Genomic DNA, 26,864 nt, shown 5'->3' on the forward strand with positions numbered 1-26,864 from the left:
AGTTCTACTAAAGTAAAAACAAAGACGACAGGTTAGAAAGCAGGCGCTTCCGGGTTGACCACCTGTTGGATTGAAGTCTGCAACTGCAGAGTCTACAAACCTCGCTAGGTGTCGCTTCTGCGAGGTGTGTCTGGCCGTCAATCACCGCCGCGGCGCCCGCTGTCGTCCCCGAAGTGGGCGTGTTCACGTGACCAGTGTAAACAATCCCCGGGGTAACCCGAGCGTCGCGTCACCATGGCGACCAAACAACAGGGTCCGCATCCGCCTGACTCGAGTTTCGCGCGAGTCTAGCTACACACACCGGTGATCATGTATTAATGGCAACTTTTCACCAGATTGACACATTTCACTAACTTTCTGTGACAAGAACCTGCCACAGAAGGACCCGGTTTTGCCACTTTTGTAGCGAAGTTGGGACAGGAAAGTTTCCGGAACTGTGTCGGTACCGGCCTGAACTCGGGTGAGGTCGCCAGCTGAAATACTAGCCCCAGGTGAGTTCGCTACTTTCTTTGCCACTTGTTGCACACTTGTTGCACAGGGGATGTAGAAAGTTGCGATTCCGTAGAAAATTTGTAGCAGTTTGTAGCTCGAACTTTCCCATAACATGTCTGGGGAGTGGCACTATGCTGAATGTACGTGACTGGGATTCGGGCATGTTTATTACAACAACATGGCAACAATGTGGCACTTTTATTGCCAACATTCAGCCACAGTTTCTGCAACATTTCCGTGTAGCAATATTGTCGAACACCAGCTCACAGACTGGCAGTTCTGCAGTAATGTTGCACACCAACCAGCAGTAATGTGGCAGTATTGTGGCAGTATTGTCAGTGTGTACCCATCCACATCGCCACTAACACAGGCACGGAAGTGCGTCGCTAGGAGAACACTCCGGCATGTGGCCAAATTGTAGCCAAACATTCTAAAGTACAGACTCGGACACACGAGAAATGGTGGGAAAGGTTGTACATTCATGTTCCCACAATTAAAAACTTCTGTCAGGCTTTAGAAAATATACCACATGTAAAAAATAGGATAGGTATCATCCAATGTATGAAACAAAAATAAACGTGTAATGTTTATATTACAACATTCTGTATGCAGGTTGAAAGCAACGTTTGTGTATACACATATCTCGTTACTGTGACAGTGTGACATGCAGGGTAGGGATAAATTTTACTTAGCAATCTTTCAAATATGTTCCAGTATTATGAATCACAAACATGAAAGCGCCAGCAGATAGCCAAGTCATAAGCACTTATACCCACCAGTGGTCACACCTCAGTTACAAGAACAAACTTCCAGCAACCAACAAAACAAAAACAGCATAATCATACAGTCAAAACTATGCAAGAAGACCACTCGGGACCGATAAAAGTTAGTCTTTGTGGACAGGTGGTCACTATAGACAGCATTCTAAATGCTTGTGTCAATGGGAGAAAGACAAAAAAATTTCGTCACTTGTACTGTAACAGATTTGACTCTAATCAGAAGTGTAAAGTTGTCCGAGAAAATGAACTTTGGTTGTAAATCTGGTAGGGTGTTTCGAACCTACCACAAGTTTTGCAACACTGTAGCCATCAGTATTGTAGCATCCCGCTATTGTAGCTATATTCTGTCTGAGCTCATGTGTAATAGTCACCACTTCACGTCTTAATCCTTAAACCTGTTTCTTAAGGGTCCTTAATCTGCTCGGCTCAGACGGCACAATGTCCTCACAATTTAACGCTTGACTACAGCCCAGTCTGGAGTGCACCAGCTGTACCCCTATATTGGATGACTAAACCTTGTCATGACTAAAACTGATTATCCAAATGTTGCTATGTGTATGTGGTTTACTCTAACAATGCCAGGATCAGCAATAATCACTTTAGGCCTCGCTAAGTTTATTTCACGGATGACATCATGGCCTTTCACAAAGCTAATGCAAGAGATAGCAGTATTATATAGTATAACGCTAGATCATCTTTATCCGTTGAGGTAACGGTGGTTCAACTTTATCCGAGGGTTACCTATATTCGTTGTTTGTAAGAGAAAACGTATTTAGGGATATGAAGTCAACGGACATGAAGTCGACGAAAATATAGCAAACTTGAAGTCACTATTGTGATTGTATCTGCAGACTTAAAACTCCTAAATGTGCTGTTTTAAAAGACAACGGATAAAGGTCACCCCCCTGATAAAGGTGAACTAGCTTTACCTATGTCTGTTGTTATAAAACAGCGTAATTTTGGAAGTCGAGTCGACAAACGGTGGTTTCAAACTGCGGTCTTTCCCAAATATAGCAATTTTAAACCACTACATGTTGACTTGAAATACCTAAATACCCTTCTTTATAAACAATGGATATAGGTTACACAACGGATAAAGGTGAACTGGCATTATACCTTTTTCTTGTTTTAATTACATTGTAGGAGTTAAAAAAGGCATACCCATGGCAACTTAATGTTACACACTGCATGGACAATATGCACCCCGCAATACTTATCTATGAATTAGCCCAAGTGGCCACAATAAACTAATAATAATACCACTTCAGTTTGAACCCCAAACAAACCACAGATGCCAGTTTTAGACCACCAATACAACCAACTCAACCATTTGTGACAACATAACACATCACAGTGAGTTCAGTACAGATATAGTTTCACGTCTGTATTGTTCTGTGATGTTACTGTATATGTAAGGACTCTACCCAAGCTTTGCAGCACAATGGGAAGGTTCTAAAACACTAAAACTACAGTTGTCTGACTCTGAATACACACATTAACATGTCAGTGTTAGGGATGAATGGGACACCCATGTTTTCCAACTTGCTAAATGTTAAATAAGGTTAGGGTTAGGGGATCTGGATAAATAAGATAGGACATGGGTTTGCGTGTGTTGTGTTTTAAAATAAAATTTACAATCAAAGCAAAAGAACAAGTGAAAGGATTTCTCAGTTTACTTATCAATACTATGTCTTATCAAAAAATCTTAATGGTCATCAATTCCAAAATACTGTAAAATGCATTTAAGTTTAAGTTATCTATAATATTTTGCTCCTCTTACGCTTTGCTGTCATTTACTGTAAATAGCTCAAACTCCAACAAAATGGCTGTTATGTATTTTCACAACTTTTTTTTTTTGACTTTGTCATAATGATGCTGGTCAGACTGTCTTGGCTGAATGTTACAGCAAAATCAAACAAAGGAAAGACATTGAAAATCATACATTTTTCAAAACAAGGATTTTTCACCTTTAACCCTGAGACCATGTTGTCAGCAGCCAAGGTGGTCACATTTGCAAGGTGCTACATGTTGTTACTGTATGTGGAAAAGGGCATTTTGTTTTTATCTGCTAGATTATTTTACCCACATTAAACCTAGGCTGTTCCCCTTTAACCCAGACGATGTCGGGTAGTCACAATGCAATTGCCATTTGCTACATGTAGTTATTAAGTAGTGGTGAGCATTTTGAACATGTTTATTACATAGTAATTTTATCCGAACTAAACCGAGATGTTCCTCTTTATCCCAAGACCATGTCGGCTGCAAAGGTAGTCCAGCCGTCCCCGGATTTCCGCGGTCTGCGCCCGCTGTCCCGCGGGATGACCTTCTCCCCACGACCGCTCAACGCTTCCATCTCCAGGCTGAGCTCGCGAGCGTCGCTACCACGACAGACGGCCACCATGGAACCCGCGAGGCTCTCCGTATCATCAAGTAAGAACTAACTTTAATTTGTTTTCTACTTTAACTGGTTGATGTAACGTTGATATGCACTCTCATAATTCCACCAGAACTTACTTAATATATCTACTAAACTTTAAAGGTAATTGGTTAATGTAGTAGGTAAGATAGAAGTTGTGTTACACAAAATTCCAAGCAGATGACATGGGAATTAGTGTGTTAATGCCGAAAACATACATTTGTGTGTTAATGCCGAAAACATACATTTGTGTGTTAATGCCGAAAACATACATTTGTGTGTTAATGCCGAAAACATACATTTGTGTGTTAATGCCGAAAACATACATTTGTGTGTTAATGCCGAAAACATACATTTGTGTGTTAATGCCGAAAACATACATTTGTGTGTTAATGCCGAAAACATACATTTGTGTGTTAATGCCGAAAACATACATTTGCTAACATAATGACACAGTTCTTATAGCAGGTTAGCTAACACAATGTGTCTTCTTATCATATGGTCACATTAGTCGAAGGCTGTCATACATTCTGATGTTATTAGGTTCTGAAGCAGGCTGTGACAGAAACAACTGCTAACAAAACAAAACAAAAAATAAAACTGCTAAATAAGCAAGGACCTTAAACAGTATTTTCTGTAACACAACGGCAGAATTTTGCACAACGACTACTAGGAATGTCCTTTAAGTTAACGTGATTGGGCCCTTTTACATGTACTTAAAAGGTAAAGGTTGTACCATAGCCTTTTTGCAGCATGAGGACAGTGGTTTGCTCTCCACCGTGTCTAAGGGCATGGTATTGGAGGGCAGAGCCCTTCCTCTCCTTCCAAATATATTTTTCTTCAACAAATGAAGTCAGGTACCCATTTTACATCTCAGTGGAGTGAGGAAAGTTGTACATCCAGCAATAGTAATCAGTAACGCTAATTTACCTTTATCCGCGGGTAACCTATATCCGTTTTGTTAAAAAAAACAGGCATTTCGGGATATCAAGTAGAGGGACGGTGGTTGAAAATATCATAATGGTAATTTGAAAGCACCTTCTGTTGACGTGATATCCCTGTTAATACCCTGTCTTTAAAACAGCGGATATAGGTTACCCCGCGGATAAAGGTGAACTAGTGTTATCTGTATTCATAATCCTACATTCTACAGCAATAGCTGAAGTCACTTTTGGCAAATCAAGCAAGACAGACACTTGTTTCTCTGTAACATAACCCATGGAGACGAACAAATGACCAAAATAGGACATAGAAGGTCTCATTGATGTATTACTCCGAGTGGGTACCCTAAAATAGATCCGAGCCAAAAAATAAACGGCTGCATGGACGCGTGTTTTAAGCGGTGAGAAATTCCCTTTTAGCCAGGGGAACTGATCTCAAAAGTTAGTTTGGTGACAGCTTGTATGTAACTGAAGAAATTTGCAAGTAAAGTTTTGCAGCCGCGCGCTAGGTCGGAGGTACACAGTCGTGGGTTCTGAGTGGTGCGGTTGTACACTATCAGCGAAAAAGTGCCTTTTTTTGGGATTGACTATTGGTAGTTTGTAATTGCTATAAAAAAAGACCCTACGTATAGTTCACGTTGGCAATTTTTTTCCACGATATAGGGTAAATGTGCTCAACATAGAATGAAAAATATGCTAAAATTTTACGTAACTTCATTATGAACGCGCCCATGTAAACCACGAATTACAACATAGAAGTCTATGGAAAGACAAAACTCATCAATGAGACCAGAAAGGGACCTTAAAGTTTGCTTGTGGCAAAAACATCTGACAAGAGTAACAAAGGAATGTAACTCAATTTTACCCCATTCAAATATGCCTGTCAAGCTTGTCCAATCAATTGTTCTTAAAAAGCAGCGGTATGATATTCTATATTGTGTCTGACAATAGGTGCTTATTTGTATACTTGCTCTTATCAAAAGGGATGTTTTCACATAATGAGCAAAATTTTAGTTTTTTTCCCCTTTGACATGGATTGTTTTTCCATTTTCATGCTGGGCTGATTTAGGAAATAATCCAATCTGGTGAATCCTAAAAGAAACAAAAAAAGGAAAAATTACGGCCATCATTTCTTTACGTTGATGACATTGAAATCTATATACTTTGTGTAATCATCAGGATAGCATTTCTTCTTTTCACTTTCTTTGCTTTGTCAGTTTGCTAATTATTTTCACATTAAAATGTCTAATGACAAAGGAAATAATTTTAAATGGCCTGAACTGGTAATCAAAAAAAAGTGACCAGCAACCTGTTGATGACCTCTTATCTAATCATGTGACTGATCTTGTTCCCAGCGCCCCTGTCTCTGTCCCAGAGCAGCATCATGCTGAAGCCAGGCCTGAGTGTGGTGGAGATCGAGAGCCTACTCAGAGAGAGGGTCAGGTCAAAGTTCAACGACCTCAAACTGGTATGTAGGAGTTTCAGTCATGCAAAGTTACTGTAAATGCAGAAATGTTCGCGGTGGATTAATGTTCGCGGTTTTCGCGGTGACCACTTCACCGCGAACTTAAATCCACCGCGAACATTTTTTCTATTATGGTATTAGATTGCAGTCTATGGTGTTACCGCGAACTTAAATCCACCGCGAAAAGTCTTTTTTCCCGCTACCGCGAAATTAAATCCCCGCGAACTTAAATGCATTTACAGTAACAAGTACTGTACTTGCAAATTAGCAAACACAAGTAGATTTAGCAAGTATTTACAAAGTTTCATGTATGTTGGGTTTGACTACCATGAAATTTGAAAATTAAAAAGAAGCAAAAATTAGAAAAATTAAAGAGATCACCACTGATGGATGTCGTGGAGCCCCTACAACCGCTGTGGTTATGGGCCGTGAGTGAGTGAGTGAGTGCAGCTACAAAATGTACAAACTAAAATTTCTAACGATAGTCCAGTGTCTGAGGGACAAAAGAAGTTGGTGACTTTTTTCTGACATCTTGTTGTGACTTTGCACAGGCGTTTCAGACATATGTGCGTCGACCAATCGATGAGCATCACCAAGGGCGAGCTCCGTCGCGTGCTCGAGACGTTCTGCTTCCCCCTGACGACGGACCAGTTTGACGCCATCCTGGCTAAGGTAACTTCTACATAAAATTATATATTCAATAGGCTTACATCAGGCTCTCTAAACTCTAGGACCAAACAGCACCCCTAACTCTAACCTGGCACCCCACTACGGACCAGTTTGATGCCATCCTGGCTAAGGTATTGGCAACTGTTGCAATCATGTCAGGTCTCTAAACTATGACCGCACAACAACTTATCTCATAAAAGAACAATCAGATGCCATCGTTTACATCATAAAGGTTTACATCACCTGGATACCAGACAGTCTGTGTATGTGTGTGTTTCAGTCTGTGTGTATGCTTGAATATGTTGTCGTGTGCCTGTCTATATGTGCATCTGTCTGTGTGCATATGTGTTTCAGTCTGCGTGTGTGTGCTTCTGTATGCTAATCTGTTGTGTGTCTGTCTATATGTCTAGGTTAGATCTGTCTGTCTGTGTGTGTGTGTGTGAGTGTGTGTGTGTGTGTGTGTGTGTGCGTGTATGCATGCGTACGTCATCTGTGTGCCAGTCTTTCTGTGTGTCTGTGGACAAAAACACAGTACTGGTTATAATGAAGGGGGTGAAGTCTGCCATCTCTCATTACCAAGTCTTATTTCTGCCCATCCAGTGTCAGCTAAACCCCAATGGGACCCTCCGCTACATTGACTTCTGTGTGTTTCAGTCTCTGTGTGTGTTTCTGTATGCTTATCTGTTGTTGTGTGTCTGTCTATATGTTTGTCTAGGTTAGATCTGTCTGTGTGTGTATGTATGCGTGTGTGTGTGTGTGTGTGTGAGCGTGTGCATGTGTGTGTGTGTGTGTGTGTGTGTGAAAAGGGTGAGGTCTGCCATCTCTGATAGCCTTCTTATTTCTGCCCATCCAGTGTCAGCTAAACCCCAATGGGACCCTCCGCTACACCGACTTCCTGGAGAAGTTCTACGGGAAGGAGCATGCTGGGAAGGACGCGGCGAAGTGGTTGAGCGGGATCCACAAGTACAACCAGACAAGGTCACCCATGGAGGTCAGCGTGGACAAGCTGGAGAGGGAGCTCAAGGACAAGGTGAGGAGGTCAAGGTCATGAATATAACCGGACACTTTCACTCACTTTCCATTTTAATGAAGCAGGCAGGGGCACAACCAATAACCCCAAATCATTATGTTCCTATAACCCCATGTTACAGTTAGGGATAATTGTAGTGCTAAGGGGTGTCAAAAAATTGGACTATCCTCCTCTGCGAGATATATTAAATTTCATTAGACAAAACTTGTACAATTCACGGAAATGCAAATCAGTGTATTCGCCTCAATTTAGGTGTCCCTGTGACATCTTGGATGCCTTTTGATGAACTTTCCAATTTAAAGCTTTTCGGATACATCTGACTGCTTTGAAAATCATACAGTTGCTGGATTCATTTTGCTTTAGGTAATGTTCTGCCTGGACGTCCAACCTTCATTGACATAAAGAAGTACAATGATAGTACATTACAATTTTTATCATCATATTGCCCTGTGTAAATTGAAGCAAATTTGAAGAACTTTGTGAAGGCCTGTATACTGTTTGTTTTTGTGCATTAATCTAAAACAAGTGCGGAAACCTCCCTTTCTCTTCAACAGCCAAGTAAAAACACCACAAAACTTAACACATTAAAAATTTCATGATTTCCTCTCTCCAGATTGGATCTAACCTGAAGAACTTTGTGAAGGCCTGTCGCCTGTTTGACTACAACCGAGATGGGAAGATCCAGAGACACGAGCTGAGGAAGGTTCTGGAGAACTACTGCTTCAGGATGACGGACCAGCAGTTTGATAAGTAAGTCTATTAACTCAATAACTAAGTCTATTAACTCGATAACTAAGTCTATTAACTCAGTAACTAACTAGTATAAGCTGAGGAAGGTTCTGGAGAACTACTGCTTCAGGATGACGGACCAGCAGTTTGATAAGTAAGTTTATTAACTCGATAACTAAGTCAATTAACTCGATAACTAAGTCTATTAATTCGGTAACTAACTAGTTAGTCTGCCACAAACTGAGGAAGGTTCTGGAGAACTACTGCATCAGGATGACTGATCAGCAGTTTGATAAGTAAGTCTGTTAACTCAATAACTAAGTCTATTGACTCAGTAACTAAGTCTATTAACTTGATAACTAACTAGTACAAGCTGAGGAAGGTTCTAGAGAATTACTGCTTCAGGATGACTGACCAGCAGTTTGATAAGTAAGTCTATTAACTCGATAACTAAGTCTATTAACTCAGTAACTAGCTAGTTAGTCTAATAAGTCTGGTACGAGAGGTAATATCAATTTGATAATAAACTAGTTCTTTTACTGAGTTTGGCAGGTTGTAATTTCAAACCTGGATACTTTAGATTCTATGTCAATCCACCTTGCTACTGATTTCTATACTATGAAGAGATTTTTTCTGTCTCCAGGCTGTGACTTTATGCTAATACATCTAACTTTAACTTGCGCTTTCTATGATATGTAAAATAGATTCCAGGAAATGACAACATAACCTTTTAAGGTTTGAAGGGTTGCTAAACAACATTTGCCTCCTCCCAAGGCTGTGGCAGGGATATAACTTCCAGCACACAGAAATTCCTTTCTTTAATTAATGTAAAATAGATTCCAGGAAACGGCAACATAACCTTACACGGTTTAAAGAGTTTCTAAACAACATTTTTCCCTCTCCAGGCTGTGGCACAGATATGACTTCCAGCACACAGGAGTTGTGGAGTATACAGAGTTCCTACGCAGGCTTGGTGTGTACGTACACAAGCACAACGCAGTCGCTCCCGACTCTACCATGCTGGGTAAGGGTTAACATATCAACTGTAGTGTGCTCTCTCTTGTCTTAGTTGATTGTTAATCCTATCTTCTGGCATTCAGATACATCTTCACATTTTTGTGGTAGTTTTATTTTTTGTGGTCACCATAAATATGTGGGATTTAGTTTGATAGCTGGTATTTAGTTTGATCTTTCAATAGCCAATGGGATTCCATATCTCATTAAATCCCTTCTCTGATTGGATGTGCAAAGCCAATTAGATAAAATGCATTGATTCTTCTTTCTGATTGGCTGAACTGGCAGCAAGTAACAGAGGAGAAGAACAAGCAAGTTACAAACTTGCTGTTAGTTTGAATTTTCCACAGCCAATGGGATTCCATATCTCAATAATTCCCTTCTCCGATTGGCTGCAGCTCTGAACTGGCAGCAGCTGGAGGAAGAGAGGAAAAAGCAGGTTGCTAATTTGCCAGTTTGAATTTCCAATAGCCAATGAGGTTCCACATCTCACTAATTCTGTTTTCTGATTGGCCGCAGCCCTGAACTGGCAGCAGGTGGAGGAGGAGAGGAAGAAGCAGGTTGCTAAGCAGGCACTGCAGCACAAATCTGACAAGGTCGTGGAGGGGATGACCTTCGAACAGATCGAGAAAGAACTCCGCAAGAAGGTACAGTTGATATTCATTCCTGATAGCAGTTCCATTGAGTCTAGCTGGGCAAGAAACCAGTTCCATAGGCCACACCAATTCAATTGAATGTTTTTTTTGTTGTTAAAAAAAACATGAACTACTAAAAATACTAAAACTGGAATAAAAAGAGTTCAGGGAAAAAGTCTGCACGTTGTTTCAGGGCGTGAACATGATCAGACTCAGATTAAAGTTTTTCTCTGAGCCAACTGCTTTCCACACAACCTCTTGGCTAATTTTCAATTCTAAGTGTCTAAGAACCAAGGAAAGGAATTGGTTTAGCCTTAAAACCTGGACAAAATATGCCTGATGTGTCTAGTCCCAATTCAAACTGTGCCATAGATAACCCACTCACAATAACTCTATGTAACGGAAAATCTAGTCTGCACCACAATCGTCATTCAGCACCAAGGACAGGTAAATAAAGTTCCATGCTGAATAGTCCAAAATAGTCCAAAACGTTCCTGTATTTCTTCTGGTGATTATCATTCACAACAGAAAACATTGTGAAGAAGGTCTGTGTAGCATATTTGATACTACCATCAATGGCTAAATCAGTACAGGGGATAACTTTAAACATGGAACAGTCAAGACTCTAGAAAAAAAGAAGGTCTACACCATCACAAAGAAAGCATTCCTTCAGGAATAACAAATTTCTTAGTACACAACCAAGTCTTGCTGCCATCTGATGACCATCTGCCAGCTTCCTCAGGGCAATACTGACTGATTCTACTTTGCACTGCAGCTAGGCATTGCTGCTGCAGTACTCCACACTGCAGCTAGGTGTCACTTCTGCAGTACTCCACACTGCAGCTAGGTGTCACTTCTGCAGTACTCCACACTGCAGCTAGGTGTCACTTCTGCAGTACTCCACACTGCAGCTAGGTGTCCTTTCTATAGTGTGAAGAAACTGTTCCCAGAGGCAGTTTGATGCAACAGACAGTGGATTAAAAAACACTATCAGCAGACAATTTTACAGATTGAACAAGTCTGATGTCAATTTTTTTTTTTTTTGTCTGCAGATGAAGAGTAACTACAGCAATGTGAAGAAAGCTTTCCTAGCCTTTGATGCGACAAACAGCGGCTACATCAGCATAGACGACCTGAAGTCTGTCCTGGTGCATTTCACCATCCCTATGTCTGACCAACTGTTTTCTCAGTTGATGGACAGGTAAGCAACCAATCATAGGCTCTCACAGATTCAAACTAACCAATCAGTATCAAGGTGGTCAGTACAGGCCAATCATAAGCTTTTGATCTTTGAGAAAGTCTGTCCTTATGCACTTCACCATCCCAATGTCTGACCAGCTGTTTGCTCAGTTGATGGACAGGTAAGCAGCCAATCACAGCATTAAACTGATTTAAACTAACCAATCAGTATCAAGGTGGTCAGTTTAGGCCAATCAGAGACATTTTATGATCTAAAATTTTCCATTTGTGGGAAAATCTGAGTTTACTGCACTTCCACATTCTCATGTCCAATCAGCTCTTTGCTCACTTGAAGGACACAGCCAATTGCAGGCTTTCTCAGATTCAAACTAACCAATCAGTATTGAGTTGTCTGGGTCAGATACTTTTATTAGTTGAAATTCCGTCTGGATAGGAAACTAACTAAATACTGGTGACATTTCCAAAAAGCCAATTGATGTGTACATTGATGCATAAAGATTGAATAAGTTCAGAAACTTACTATCCATGTTGTTTGGCAATTTCTTTTTTTTTTTTTATTGATAATAAAACAATTTTCCTCTGCCAGGTTGCGCATCAAGGCATCAGGAAAGGTTGCCTGGGAACATTTCCTGGAGAAGTTCCAGGATCCGCAGGCTGACGGCAACGGGCAGACCATCCCCATCAAACCTGAGGCCAACAGGAAGTCAGTACAGCCATGTTTGTTTATTTGTTTATTAACAAAATATAAATATACTTCCTTGCAAAGATCTAGGCAACATTTCATTTGCTAATGGGTGACCATATGTCACCTTTCTCAGGGCAATATCAACCGGTTGTACTTTGCAATGCACCTAGCTACATTGTTATGTTGGCTAGGCAAAACACACTAAACTTTGTTATACTGTATAAAGGACTGATGAGACATTTCCTACTGGTGTGTAGTTAAGCTTTTACAGATGATTGATATCTACTAGATTATTTGGCATTATGAAAACAGATGGCTGTAAGAAAAACTTGAACCAAGCTAAACAGACTTTCCTCTCAGACTCTGTTTTCATGTTGACCTTGAAATTTGAGCATTACAACCCAATAACCAACAAATTTGATAAATTATAATTCTATTTCAAGTTCTTGCCAGAAGGATAATTGCAAGTAACACTCATTGGACAAATACAGTGCATGAAGTACGATATAATGTGTATTCGTATTTTAGACGTTTTATTTAACTGTTACTTCTGAGAAGAATAAGATTCTTCACTTAACACAAGGCTCTTAGAGACACTAAAATGTTTTTAATTAAACTGGTTATTATAATTAGTATGTCCTAACAAAGTATTTCCGCACACAGAGTGAACCCCATCCGTGAAGCTGAGGGCGTCCCCCACATATCTGAGGTCATAGAGAAACTGAGGAAACACATCCTGGACGGCTACTCCACCATCAAACAGGCCTTCCTGGTCTTCGATGATGTAAGTACTAACAGTCATCTACAGTCAAACCTGTCTAACACAACCAATAAACAGGCATTCCTGGTCTTCGATGATGTAAGTACTAACAGTCATCTACACTTAAACCTGTCTAACACAACCAATAAACAGGCATTCCTGGTCTTCGATGATGTAAGTACTAACAGTCATCTACAGTCAAACCTGTCTAACACAACCAATAAACAGGCATTCCTGGTCTTCGATGATGTAAGTACTAACAGTCATCTACAGTCAAACCTGTCTAACACAACCAATAAACAGGCATTCCTGGTCTTCGATGATGTAAGTACCAACAGTCATCTACACTTAAACCTGTCTAACACAACCAATAAACAGGCATTCCTGGTCTTCGATGATGTAAGTACTTATTTATGGCGAAATTAAACTTTAACTAACCAACACTAAAAATGGATTGGGACTTACTCCAAATTTTCTACAAAAATAAGAACAATAAATTTATTGACATTTTTGGAAGGATTGACATAAAAGGTGACTATTACCTTTTCAAGATGTCAACCCAGAGACCAGACTATAAGGTTTGATCCATTTACACCGGTGGCAAGTTATTTTACTAAATTACGTGTTCAAGGTGTGACTCTCCGCAAACACGGGACCCCAAGCTCCATTTAACATCCAGATTCCACAGTCAAACCTGACCAATATGGTCACCATAGACAGGTAGTCTCAATAGACAGGTTTCTGCTAGACCAGTGCTGAGAAAGCATTAATTGGTCAGCTTCAAAAGTCTGTATATCCCCTTGTTGATCAATAGATCTAGACTTCACGAAACAAAAACCAAGGAGGCAGAAAATTAAAGGCCAAAATCTCAATCATCAGAAACTACTTAATATTTGTGATGAAACATAAAAAAAGAAAGTTAATTTGCAAGTTCATGCCTGTAGGCTAATTGCAAGTATGGCACAAACAAGATAGGGGCTATGCATGTTAACAATGAAGTGTGATGAATATCATTATACAAAGAGACTACTGGAATACTAGTGTTGACTACATGACTGTATATCTAGATAGGTTGGGTTTGACTTCTTTTTTGGAAGCAGAGAACTGACAAAGAGTCCCCCCATGAACCATATGTGATCAAGACCTATTTTCAAGATTTCTTAACTTATTCCTGACGATTTGTCTTCAGGATCGAGACGGGAAGGTTTCCCGTAAGGAGCTGCGTAAGATCATCGAGAGTTTCACTTTCCGCATGACAGACGAGCAGTTTAAGGAACTGATGATCATCTTAGACCCTCTGCACGAAGGATTCATCAGCTACAAGAAGTTCCTGGACCTCTTTGAGCCGCAGGAGAAAGTGGTAAGGAAGAACTTTCACTTTTTTAGCATCTCACATGGTCAAGTTAAAGCTACCTTGCTTTTGAACAGGAAGGTAATATTCTGACTTCCTGCACTTCCATGTCCCACCAGTAGGAGGCGCACAAGTTCTTTGGCCATAAGTAAACTTTTTTTTTTAATTGGATCAAAACTTACAAAAAAGCTTTGCAGTTCTGTACCAAGAAAGTACCAAGGAAAGCTTCCAGGGGGCAAAGAATCTAGTCATTCTTTCATCCTGGCCTAAGACCTCAATACACACCAAATTTCATGACAATCTAATCAGAAAAACTTGTTTCTTTCTTAGTTCTTCTCAAGAGAATACAAAGCCATTCAGACAAACCTACATACAAATGCTGATGCAACTTAATAATTAGCTGCCAGGGGCCAAAATCAAATTATCTTTCTATTAGGGCATAACTGCCAAATTCTATGACAACAATCTGATTTGACAAACTTGCTTCTCGACAACCACATACAGACAGGTCCCCTACACACTGTAGTTACTTGATACAGCTCTTATCTCCTGCACTTCCATGCCCCACCACAAGGAGGCGCACAAGTTGCTGTTCTCCACGCACAAGTAAACTGGGATCAAAAGAACATGAGATAAAAAAAGTTCTCCTGCAGTACCAAAGAAAGCTGCCAGTTGGCCCAAAAATTAACAAACCAGTTACACCAAATTTCGTGACGATCTGATTTGACAAATTTTCCTCTTCATGAGTTTTTCATCCTGCAAAACTACAGACACCACAACAAATCCTGATGTGACATTATTTTCATTAACTTTTATCTGCACTTCCCTGCCCGACCGCTAGGAGGCGCACAAGTGGCTGTTCTCCACGCACAAGTACAACGCGCAGCAGCCGCCCGCCATCTTGGCGTGGGACACCGTTGAGGACATCCTTCGCGAGAAACTCACTGAGAACTGGAATGCGATGCTGGGGATGTACCAGTCGTTTGACCCGGACGCCACGGGAACGATCACGCGGAGGGAGCTGCGGAGGATACTCGATACCTTCGGCCTGCCCGTGTCTGACGAACACTTCGAGAAGTGAGTTGAAATATATCTTCAATTTTCATTTATTCATTCTTTGTATCAGGCCTAGGGCCCATATTGAATAAATTAGTAACAACAGACAATGTCAGACATTAAGTTAATACTAGTATCACAACAGGTAGTGTAAAAATGAGCAGGCGGAAGGACCAGTTGAAAATAGTCAAAATGTGGGGTGTTGAACTAATTCAACCATGATCAAGGTTTTAGATTTGGAATGACACTAGGAACTTGCAAGAGTTCTTCTAGGCTTTTTTTTTTCAAATGTCTTGCCATTAGTCTTGCCAAGCTGACCTCTGACCTTGATACAATGGGTTTGCTTAATGATATTAAATGAATACATGTTTCCTTTGATTAGTAGAATGTTGAGGGGCTGCCAAGACAATGTTCACGGAAACATTTCCTTTGATAAAAAAAAACTTCCTAGGCTGCCAAATCTGACCTTAATACAACACATACAACTTGTATGCCTAGTTGGTATTACATATTGTTTCCATTACATTTGATTTTCATTCATCCTTTCCAGGATGTGGCACGGTTGTCAAGAGAACGTTCACGGGAATATCGCGTTCGGAGAGTTCCTGGCCAAGCTGGGCGTCGATGCGAAGCCCGGGGACCTGCAGGGTTTGAGTACCCAGGTGCACGAAGAGAGTTACGCACGGGAGGAACGCAGGAGGAGCGATCAGAACCTCAGGTGAGGAGATAAGGTGTCTTAGGATAGACTTGCTCCTTCTAAGCTTGATTCTATGAGATGATTGGTGTGAGGACAAGGCCTTCTTGTCTGTAGGGAGGAGTTACTAACGTGTGTTAGAATTAGATTTTGCGCCTTAAAAGCAATTTTAAGTTTAAGAGTGTCAGGGCCTAGTGACCTGTCAGACAGTTTTATGTGATCAGGACCTAGAATTGAAATAAGAAGTGTATATTTTTACACATGTAGGGAGAAAGCCTACACCACAGTTTCTGAATGAGAAGAATCTGACAAGTACTATATGTTGAAGTGTGATTTTTTCCTTGAGCAAAAACAAAAATTGAGATTAAAGTCAGACTTGCTGTAACATTTGAAATTTGTAGATTCTTAAACATCTTAAACACTAATCTAGATACAAAAGTACTACAGGTTCTGTGTGTCAACTTTGGAGCATTCATAATGAGGATTGATTGATTAATTAATCAATGAAACTCGTTACAGAATTAACGACATAGAGAAGAACGCGGCAAGGAGAACGTCTAAGATGACGGCAGACGAGGTGATTCTGAAGCTGCAGGACCAGATGTCTCAGAAGGACGTCCAGATCCGCAAGACGTTCCTCCGCTACAACAAGACTGGCAAGGGAAGGGTCTCCAAGAAAGACTTCAAACATGTGAGTTTCTTAGATATTATAAAGATTTTTGTATGCTATTGCTTGTTTCCCTTTATTCGCAGGGTGAACTAGTATCATATCCAATAAGGCATATAGCATATAAACTCATGACTGCAAGCTTTCAATATATCAATCCTCTGATATACCTCTAGTTGAAATGACCCAAAACTTAAAAGTCATTATTGCTTAAACCCAGCATCGCATTCCAAATGTGGTTTCAGACTTCATGATGAAGAGATTCCTACATGCACTTCTACCTTTAGTAGATAACATTGTCTTGGAAACAACAAATTAGCTTTAAGTTACTTATCAGAACCTGATATAGAAATGATAATTGTGTTTATTTCCCAGATCCTGGAGGATAACGGCATGTTCATGGACACCAGCCAGTTCAACAGCCTCTGCAACAGACTCGGCTTCTTCAACGGGTTCCTACAGTACACAGACTTCATCGCTGCTTTCGAGGACAGAAGGTGAGTGTCGTGACTTGAACTAGAAACTATTGTGACTGCTGTGTAACATGTATGGATCAATTTTGGGCCTGGACAGGTGTATACATGTGCATACCCCATGGAAAAAGTGGCTACTGGTTAGAACTGGTCTGAACTATGTAAAATTGGACTGAACTCTTTCGGTATGGCTAATGCAGGGAGAGTGTGTTGGGTTCTTCTACATTCAGAGGTTTTATGCCTCGGAGGCTTAGTATGAAACATGGCAAGCCAAGAAACAAACTTTTTCTTATAATCTGCAAAACTTTCCCAAGATTTTATCACCTTACCGACCAACAAAAATCAATCTTCTTGCTTAAGTCGTCCAACCCCTTTATATGATGAAAATGTTCGACAATTCATCTCCCACTGCATGCGGAAAAGAAGTCAAACCCATCAAATAGCTTAAGTTTAACTAGATTTAGATTAGACGTTATTCCCTTTTGATTTATCTATGAATACCATTTTCTTACTTTGTTAAGTATGAGTATGTATACCACTACTACTTTGTTTGCAATTAGCCCTCGGGCATGAACTTGCAATAAAGATTATCATTATAAAGCACCCTTATGCACTGGTCATACCAAAATTTATCCACTACAAAAAGATAAAAACATTGTATGGATGTTGCAATCAATATCTTTGATGTAATTTTAACCAGAAATCACTATGGCCATTCATTGTGTTTGGAGCATGAATATTCTATGCCTATGGACAGCAAAACGTGGTTGCTGGTTCAGGGAAAGACGGTTGTCATAGGGTCTAAAATATGCAAAATTGGACTGGACTGTTTTAAGTGGCTTAAGCCTGGAGGTGGTTGCCTTCATTATGTTCAACTGTTACAGTACTCTTACACAAGTTATGACCAGCACAGCCTTTCACTTATAGCAAGGACAGGCAGAACTCAAAATGTTGCAGAAGTTTAAGTGGTGGTTGTATTATGTAAGAACCTGATATATTTTCTCATCATTCACGATTTCACAGACATGGCGGTCCGGCGTCCGACATAATGCGTTCTGGTAACCACCGCGTGAACAGCACCAACGTGCGGTACATGTCTGCTGAGGAGGTGGAGGAACAGCTCAGGACTAAACTTAGGGAGGGATTCAACGTAAGTAGATTCCGCCTCATCCTATTCTTTCTTAATCTTAGAACAATATATACTGTATACTGTAAATGCCTTTTAAGTTTACTAGTAGTATCTTGTGAGCTTATACTGCTGTATGGGTCTCAGACATGGGTAGGCAGCAGACGGCTTAAGTCTTCACACCACGCTTCCATGTGGCTCTGTCCAGTGGGCTCACCCGAGTTACAAGGTAGATCATCGCACATTTTGTGGTTTAACTTTGCAGCAAGTAGAAAATGGAGTGTGTGCCGTGGTTCAATTTCTGGTAACTCTGCACATTCTGTATACAAGAATACTATTAGAGACTCTGTGGAGAAGCACTTACTGCAAAAACCCACAAAGATATTAAAACCATAGCAAAAATTTCAACGAGCTACAGATTATAATAAGGTCTAAGATTTCAAATTGTAGTCTCTATCACCAGATCAAGAGCCAAGTATAACTTTCCAGGTTTTCTCAGACTTCATTCAGCTTTGTGTTGAAACATTTCATCTGCTATGTTTGTCTCAGGACCTCCAAGAAACCTTCCTTAAGATGGACGAGACAAAGTCCCAGAGCATCACTCGGAACGACTTCCGCAAACTGCTGGACTCCTTCATGTTCATCATGACTGATGAGGAGTTCAACAGGTGAGAGGGGGGAGGAGGATCAGTGAAAAAAATGAATGGATGAATGTGTGAATGAATGGGTAATGGATGGATAGATGAATGGATGAATATGTGGATGAATGAATAGATGAGTGAATTAATTAATTAAATAATTGATACAGAAATGAATGAATGAATGATTGGATAAATGTGTGAATAAATGAATAGATGGGTGACTGAATAGATAAATGAATTAATGAATTAATCAATTAATTAATTAATACAGAAATGAATGAATGAATGGATGGATGGATGAATGAAATTATATGTCATCGTAATGATTGTGGTTAATATGGGAAGGGTTGCTTTTAAATTTAATGTCTAAAGACCATATAGAGTAACTGTCAGATGAACAACATGAGTTTCGACTCTAAGGTTCTTGGTCTTTACTCCCAGGTTGATGGCCCGTCTCCAGATCGGTAAGAAGTCCAAGATGACGTTCCAAGACTTCCTGGCCAAGTTCCAGGAGACGGAAGGACCGGAGAGCCACCCCTGGCTAAACTCTACTCACACGTAAGAGCTGCATAATTACCGTTATTGTTATTTGATGCTATTGTGGTCAGACTCTGTATAGTGTAAGCACAGTGTATTCAGTATCACCCAAGCTACAGTGCTGACCCGCGGCCGCGGGAGAGCTGGGACGAAGGGTGATACAGAATACAATGTGTTGTATTCTTTTCAGTCAGACAATGTACCTGCAACAGAAACACACAATTCAACGCAAAATGTGCCAGCAGTTGAGAACTAAAATTCTAGTAACTATACATTTTGCATTATGGCACTAAGTTACAAGATTGGTACTTATATTACATAGGGGTGTGTTAATAAGCATTGTCATGATGCACCACGTTTTTAAAGTCATAAGATACAGAATTCAAATCTACCAAGTGCAAGGTGAACAATCTAGCCCACTGCATTTGAGTTTGCGGTATCAATAAAAGTTGCACTGCCTGTTGTTTTGGCAGGTGGAACCGACCAAACGACCCAGCAGAGATGGCGTGTGATCAGGTACACGAGATCCTCAAAGCCAAGGCTGAGAACGCCTGGACTGACATTGCCAAGGTAACCGCTTTGGTGACCACTTAGGCCACACAGGTTTAAAGTGTTGGTTCTCATGTTTAAAGAATTAAAATACTGAAATTGCCTTAGTTTGTGTCTTATGGTTTTCCTTATCTTATCCTTTTAGTAGTTTGACCAAAACAATACTGTCTATTGGAATCCTACAAGATATGTACCTTACTATCAACTTATACTAACTAAAAGACAGTTCTTTGTTTAAGATGTCTTAAGTATTTCCTTATCCTCCCACAGGCCTTTAAGCAGTTTGACCGAGACGGAAACGGCATCATCACCAAGAAAGAGCTGCGGAACGTGCTGTTCAGGTTCACCCTGCCGCTCAAGAGCTCAGAGTTCAACAAACTCTGGGCAAGGTGGGTTTGTTTGTTTATTTATTTGGCATATTTACTAATTTAGCTACTCCAAATTTTCTTCAAGCAATGACTGTAAGGTACACAGCTCCAAATTTTTGATGGCTGACAGTCCATCTTGACCTAGTCTCGATCTCGCAAGAGAGCAAGAGAGCACGAGACTAGGTCTGGCTTGCGTAGATCATTTGCTTGAAGAAAATTTGGAGTACTGTATTCATCCGTGACTGATGAACCTCTTCAACGATATTGCAGGGATAAACAAGTCCACTAGCCCTATTGTCCCGGGCAAGTGAAAGTGCTGTTCGGGCAAGTGCATGTCCTACCCCACTTGCCCGATCGGGCAAGTAAGATTTTTCCATTGATTTTAGTGCAATTTTGATGTACTTGTTACTTTTTCATCATCATCGTTCGGCTGCAGCGCTGCATCGTTCGGCTGTTACTTTTTACAGTCATGACATCAAGCAATGGACCGATCCCAAAACCCCGCCCCCTGTTCGATCATGGTTCTATTTCGAACACCTCCGTCAAAACAGCCATTTTATCCCACTGGGGCTGTTTTTGACGGAGGTGTTCGAAATAGAATAGGGGGTTCTATTTGTTCGATATGGCATTCGACAGGATCGGTCCATTGTCTACAGAGAATTCCATTGCTGGGAGTGAAAATGCATAAACTAGTAACAGTGACATTTGAATTTTGGGCTAGTGAAAAATTGGTTCGGGCAAGTACATTTTTTATGTGCTTGCCCGATAGGACAAGTGGATTTTAGAAAACTTGTTCAACCCTGTATTGGCATATTTAGTACCACCATTTGGCATACCGCACCAGTTTTGTATACAGGAAGTACAAACTGTGTAAGACCAGACTGACAGGTTTGATTAGCACCAAGATAGACCACTACAACTGTTTTCAACAAGTGTGTTGGGTTCTTTACTGTGTCTGAGATAGGAGCTTTACTCCAACATGGGTCCTCTGACTTTACATCCCTCCCCATAGGATGTACTAACCATGCAGGACTAGGTAGTTATTTACCCCAAAAAATGACTTAAGTGAAGATATGGGTTATTATGCCTTTCTGAAATGCACAGCATTCAGTCCTTTCTTTTGAAAATTTTCTTTAATTTTTTTCTTTATTAAAATTCTTCACAACTATACAAATAACCCTCCCCCTATACACTTCAAGAAAACATAATATATAGGATGATCAAAGAATGATGTTACCATAGCGGGAGGTAAATATATGACATTGTGTATTAGCTGGCAAATTTTGACTTCTATTCAATAATCAATAATCTTTTATCCCCCCTGGTATGACATAGACCAGAATGAAAATCAAATTAGGACAACTATAAATTAAAAGCATTTTCATTTACATTTGTTACATCACCACAGAATACATGTAAGAACTTGAGATGGAAATAGAGCTAGCCAGGCAAATATTGACTTTAAAAAGTTTTTATTATTAATTGCAATAATCAATCATCTTTCATCCCCAGATACGATGTAGACCAGAAGGGTTACCTGACTCACGGAGAGTTCGTAGAGGTTCTTGGGTTGACCTTTGCCCCCAGCGACATGCACGGCACGAGTCGGCGCATCGTGGACGACAGCCAGGCCTTCCTGGACCAGCATCACCAGGGGCAGCAGGCGCGGCACCAGCAGATCGCAGCCAATCAGATGAAGGCGGCGGGTCACATGACTGCAGCGGAGGTGGAACAACAGCTCAAGTGAGTTTTTTTATTCCGTATCAGATTTGATTATGATTTGATTTTGAAGTTTATTTCACACAAAGATAAGAAAGCTGAGCCACCCCTTTTCAATATCAACCTGTGCATGGATTAAGTTCAGGACTTTTTTTGATCATGTATACCTTGGGCGAAATGACTTTCCTGGGCGTAATGTCCCACAAGGGGTACCCAGTATTGAATAGATGTAGACTGACGTAGATATCAGATGTGTAATAATTTCTATTTCACTTTACTTGGCCAGAAAACAATAATTTATTATAACACAAGAAGCAGTCACACATCTCCTTATCATTAAGTATTCACATTGATCAATTACATGTACAGGAAGTATTTGGCCTCAAAACTGCATTTCTTGGATTTCAAATTTTGATGTTTTAAATTGTAAACCTCTTCTGCATAAAGTAGCAGAAAGCATTAAAAATTTGACAGCGCAAATACCATACCTAAACCCAGTTTATGAGCAATGACCAATAACAGTTCCTGCTTACAATGACTGACAAAAAGAAATGCTATCAGATAATATTTACTTTCAAACTAGCAATTGGCAGTTGTGAAGCAAAAGGTTGAAAAGTTGACCAAACACAGCAAGATGTCCCACATCAGACACTGACATATGACAAATCCCTGACAAGCGACATTGAACAGTTGATAAAACTATGACTGTCAAAGTTTGACAAAACTGCACAAAATCTCTTCCAAGCCGAAGCAATTTTTAACCTTTGACCAACCCAGCATGCACTACAGGGTCAATGCGCGGAAGGCTCTTGAGACGTACTACTTTCGTGAGGAGACCCCCGACGAATACGCTCGCGAGGCCCTTTTCGCAGGCGGAGTGATTCCGGACGTGGTGAAGAAAAAAGTGTTTGCGACGCGCGAAGACTTTCCCCGCAAACCAAACAACGACACGAAGACCAGAGATGCGTTGATGGGGAATGGCGTGATCCCGGACCGCTCGCCGTATGCAAGTTACGCAACGAGTGATGGCGGGATCCTGCCCAGTCAACGCTCCAACGACAGACATGTTCACTTCAAGTTTTCAAACGGGGACTGTCCTAGCTATGAGGAAAAGTACAACAATGCTCTGTCACAAGCTCCGTCCTTTGCAAAGAAACCATCAGATGAGAAAAGAGCTTTTTGGAAGGCAGGACATGCAAGAACGGAGGGAAGGAATGACGAGAGAAGGGAGAGGAAAGTGACATTTGCCGACAAAGTCTCCGAGAAGAAGAAAGTGAAACAGATTCTCCTAGGCAACGGAGTCATTCCAGATGCCGAAAGTGAAAGTGCTGGACATGTGAGTGAAAGTTACATCATGCCAAGACACGACAGAAGGATGGCTTTCCAAGAAGACCGCTCTAACCGCAAACAAAGATTCCTTGACGCCGGGCTGATTTTCGACGGCAACCCAAATTCACCAGATCATCTCTCAAAGGCGTCACACAATAATGCACGTCTTCCGATGAACATCTTAAATAAACACAACTCCTCTCATCCTTACAGAGACGACCAATCTGACAGACAAACTTATCGACCCGACATGGACAGAACGACTCACTCCTTAAATCTTAAGAACAACTTCCCAAACTCTTACGACAAAGCAAAACCAACTGAACAAGCTGAAGACGACTTGAACAAGCATATCCGGTTACGTCTTCTAGCAAACGGTATCATTCCCGAGACCTACATGTACAAGAATAATAAGACCAAGAACTCCTTAAACGAACAGCCGTATTCCAAGAAGGTGTTCTTGGAGCGCGGCCTTATCCCCGACCCTGACATGAGACGTCTTAAGACGACAGACGTGACGGAAGGACGGTCCTTAGAGTCTCGACAGTTTCTTGAGAAGTTTGCTGAGATGCCGAGCACCCCTGACTACTACAGGTTTGACAGGGACAGGGAGTAGAGGGTGTGAAAGGGGTTCTAGAATTCCAGCTTCAATGAAAATCTACCACAAATTTTTAACTGTACATTTATTTCTACTCATTGCAGCTACTTTTGAAACAGTTGGACATCTGGTTATGTATAATTCGTGGCACATGATTGTACACCAGCCCTGAACTTAAAATCCCCATGTCTTTTGGAATGGGAGAATTCATTAACACTTCAATTCTACATTCTGACCATTTCTTAGCCAGTCGTATTATAGCTCCTGAGTCTCTTCTGTCTTTTGCGGAGAGGAGAGAATGAGGAGAGCCTGGATACCAGGCTGACCATTTCTGTGCCAGCTGGATTTACTTAACACCCCTTACACAGCCTTATTCTAGTGGAAAGCATCTGCCAATGCAATATAATGATCACTGGAGAATTTAAAAAAAAAGGTTTCATGGATAACACAAAGGTCATCTAAACACAGTCTAATTTCGACAACACTACTTGTAATTTACATACAGCCCATTCATACTGTGACCGTTGTCATGGTGATGATTTGGTTTGCCCCCTGTATTACCTCAGACTTGATATTTTCCGAGCATGCTCCATTATGGACCCTAAATATTATGCAGTCTCGTACAATACTTATATTTTGTCTAGTGGATCAGACAACAGTGACAGTACACTACATTAAGTTAGTGACAGATGGCATTGGCAGATGAATTCCAGAGTACGTTAAGTGACAATATGACAATGACGTGACAATTGACAAATCCTGCAAACAAAAAATAATGTTTCTCAAGCAAAGCGTTAGTCTAGACCTAGATTTTTTAGAAATACTAGGGAGTACATAGTGCAATTTCTAAAGTTGATGTTTTATTTGTGCCTCTTTTTTTTGGTGTACATTTAGCCTTGTAACAATTTGTCCAACTTGAGAATTGAAAGGGTCCCCATTGTAAAACTTATTAGATATATAACTGACATTTTAAACAAATTGAATGTTCCTTTCAGCATAATCTCCTTGACCAATGCTTCAACAAAACTTATAAGATACAAAACTGCACTCAAGATAGAACACATAATATCTTAACTGACATGACTTTAAACCTGTTTCTTGGCAGGGATAAGTTCCGTGAGTATTACCAGGACTTTGACAAGGCGTTCCGTAAGGTGGACTATAACAAAGACGGAACGGTCGACATACGGGAGCTGCAGAGGGTCCTCATCGAACACAACTTCTTCCTGGAGGAGGAGCAGTTCTTCGAACTACTGGACAGGTGAGGGTGTTTGAGGGTCTGCATGGGGGATAGGTGTGTGTGTTTGAGGGCTTGCATGGGGGGGACAGGTGTGTGTATGTTTGTGGGTCTGCATGGGAGAACAGGTGGGTGTGTATGTTTGAGGATCTGAATGGGGGGACAGGTGAGGGTGTATGTTTGAGGATCTGAATGGGGGAACAGGTGAGAGTGTATGTTTGAGGGTCTGCATGGGGGACAGGTGAGTGTGTATGTTTCAGGGTCTGCATGGGGGATCAGGTGTGTATGTTTGAAGGTCTGCATGGGGGAACATGTGAGGGTGTGTGTTTGAGGGTCTGCATGGGGGGACAGGTGAGAGTGTATGTTTCAGGGTCTGCATTGGGGGACAGGTGAGAGTGTATGTTTGAGGGTCTGCATGGGGGGACAGGTGAGAGTGTATGTTTCAGGGTCTGCATGGGGGGGGACAGGTGAGAGTGTGTTTGAGGGTTTGCATGGGGGAACAGGTGAGTGTGTATGTTTGAGGGCCTGCATGGGGGATCAGGTGAGAGTGTATGTTTCAGGGTCTGCATTGGGGGACAGGTGAGTGTGTATGTTTGAGGGTCTGCATGGGGGATCAGGTGAGAGTGTATGTTTCAGGGTCTGCATTGGGGGACAGGTGAGAGTGTATGTTTCAGGGTCTGCATGGGGGACAGGTGAGAGTGTATGTTTCAGGGTCTGCATGGGGGGGGACAGGTGAGGGTGTGTGTTTGAGGGTCTGCATGGGGGAACATGTGAGTGTGTATGTTTGAGGGTCTGCATGGGGGAACAGGTGAGGGTGTGTGTTTGAGGGTCTGCATGGGGGGAACTGGCAAAGCCTAATGAGAAACACTGCAAAGCCCTCCTAGATGCACAACCATAATGCAGGATTCGGGCATGGTGGTAAAAGCTGTGAACAGGGAAAGAACTGGACGTTTATGGTGTTAACACGAGTATAAAGAGCAATATTACTATCCCTGGGGATTTAAAGCCTTGAATCACAGAGTGGGAAACATTTACAAAAAAGTAATAAGTTTCAAGGTGAGTAGGAACTATATCACTGTTTGATAGATGTTTATTATCAATGATATTATCACTGTCACAGAGGTAAATTCATATTAGGAGGGCTGGCAGCGTTTAACACTATATCTAGGAAGACCACTGCAAAGCTTAACTTCACTGCAAAACTTAAGGTTAATGTCTCTCTTTTGTGTGATTAACATTTAGATTAATTGATGAATTGTGCATCCCCCAGACTCGGTTTGTCTCCTGAGAAGGGCAAGCTGTCTTACCCAGACTTCTTGAAGGCCATTGACGACGGAAGAGCCTCCAAATATGGGCGGCGGCGTTCCCCAGTCAACATCGAGGAGTACGATGGACTCCCCGCGGAAAAGTCACTGGAGAAACTCCGTGAGAAAGTTGCATCGAACTTCATCGTGGTCGAGAAGGTGGGTTTATTGTTTGCTTATTGTTTATTTGCACATAAAGAGAAAAAGTCTACTTGTTGCAAGAGGTGAAAGAATATGAAGGGGAACCAGAAATCTCCAAGGTTTATCGGGGGCTTCCCATTAATATCGCTTGAGACAACTAAACATTAGATAATAAACTTACACATATATTAAGAAAATAAGGACACAAATGAAAGAAGAAGGCAACCACTCTGGATGCATTTAAGAAAATGAGAAAAAA

The 26,864-nt window shown here is 41.0% G+C and overlaps 1 protein-coding gene across 1 annotated transcript in view; it reads left to right on the plus strand.

Moving 5' to 3' along the window:
* Positions 1–198: 198 nt before the first annotated feature.
* LOC118407481 (EF-hand calcium-binding domain-containing protein 6-like) overlaps positions 199–26,864 on the plus strand; it is a 31,279-nt gene continuing 4,613 nt past the window's right edge. The window contains exons 1-25 of the mRNA XM_035807967.1: positions 199–491; positions 3,521–3,701; positions 5,984–6,128; positions 6,645–6,765; positions 7,616–7,792; positions 8,406–8,542; positions 9,427–9,545; positions 10,055–10,182; positions 11,223–11,371; positions 11,957–12,073; positions 12,719–12,839; positions 14,005–14,175; positions 15,008–15,243; positions 15,773–15,940; positions 16,415–16,607; positions 16,959–17,080; positions 18,080–18,206; positions 18,732–18,850; positions 19,265–19,381; positions 19,834–19,930; positions 20,180–20,298; positions 21,790–22,020; positions 22,696–23,919; positions 25,029–25,184; positions 26,431–26,623. Of these exons, the coding sequence (XP_035663860.1) occupies positions 3,524–3,701; positions 5,984–6,128; positions 6,645–6,765; positions 7,616–7,792; positions 8,406–8,542; positions 9,427–9,545; positions 10,055–10,182; positions 11,223–11,371; positions 11,957–12,073; positions 12,719–12,839; positions 14,005–14,175; positions 15,008–15,243; positions 15,773–15,940; positions 16,415–16,607; positions 16,959–17,080; positions 18,080–18,206; positions 18,732–18,850; positions 19,265–19,381; positions 19,834–19,930; positions 20,180–20,298; positions 21,790–22,020; positions 22,696–23,919; positions 25,029–25,184; positions 26,431–26,623 (4,665 nt within the window). The 5' untranslated portion in view covers positions 199–491; positions 3,521–3,523. The remainder of the gene's footprint in view (positions 492–3,520; positions 3,702–5,983; positions 6,129–6,644; positions 6,766–7,615; positions 7,793–8,405; positions 8,543–9,426; positions 9,546–10,054; positions 10,183–11,222; positions 11,372–11,956; positions 12,074–12,718; positions 12,840–14,004; positions 14,176–15,007; positions 15,244–15,772; positions 15,941–16,414; positions 16,608–16,958; positions 17,081–18,079; positions 18,207–18,731; positions 18,851–19,264; positions 19,382–19,833; positions 19,931–20,179; positions 20,299–21,789; positions 22,021–22,695; positions 23,920–25,028; positions 25,185–26,430; positions 26,624–26,864) is intronic.

The sequence above is a fragment of the Branchiostoma floridae genome, unplaced genomic scaffold (assembly GCF_000003815.2).
Source record: "Branchiostoma floridae strain S238N-H82 unplaced genomic scaffold, Bfl_VNyyK Sc7u5tJ_1354, whole genome shotgun sequence".
In the NCBI taxonomy this organism is placed as follows: Eukaryota; Metazoa; Chordata; class Leptocardii; order Amphioxiformes; family Branchiostomatidae; genus Branchiostoma; species Branchiostoma floridae.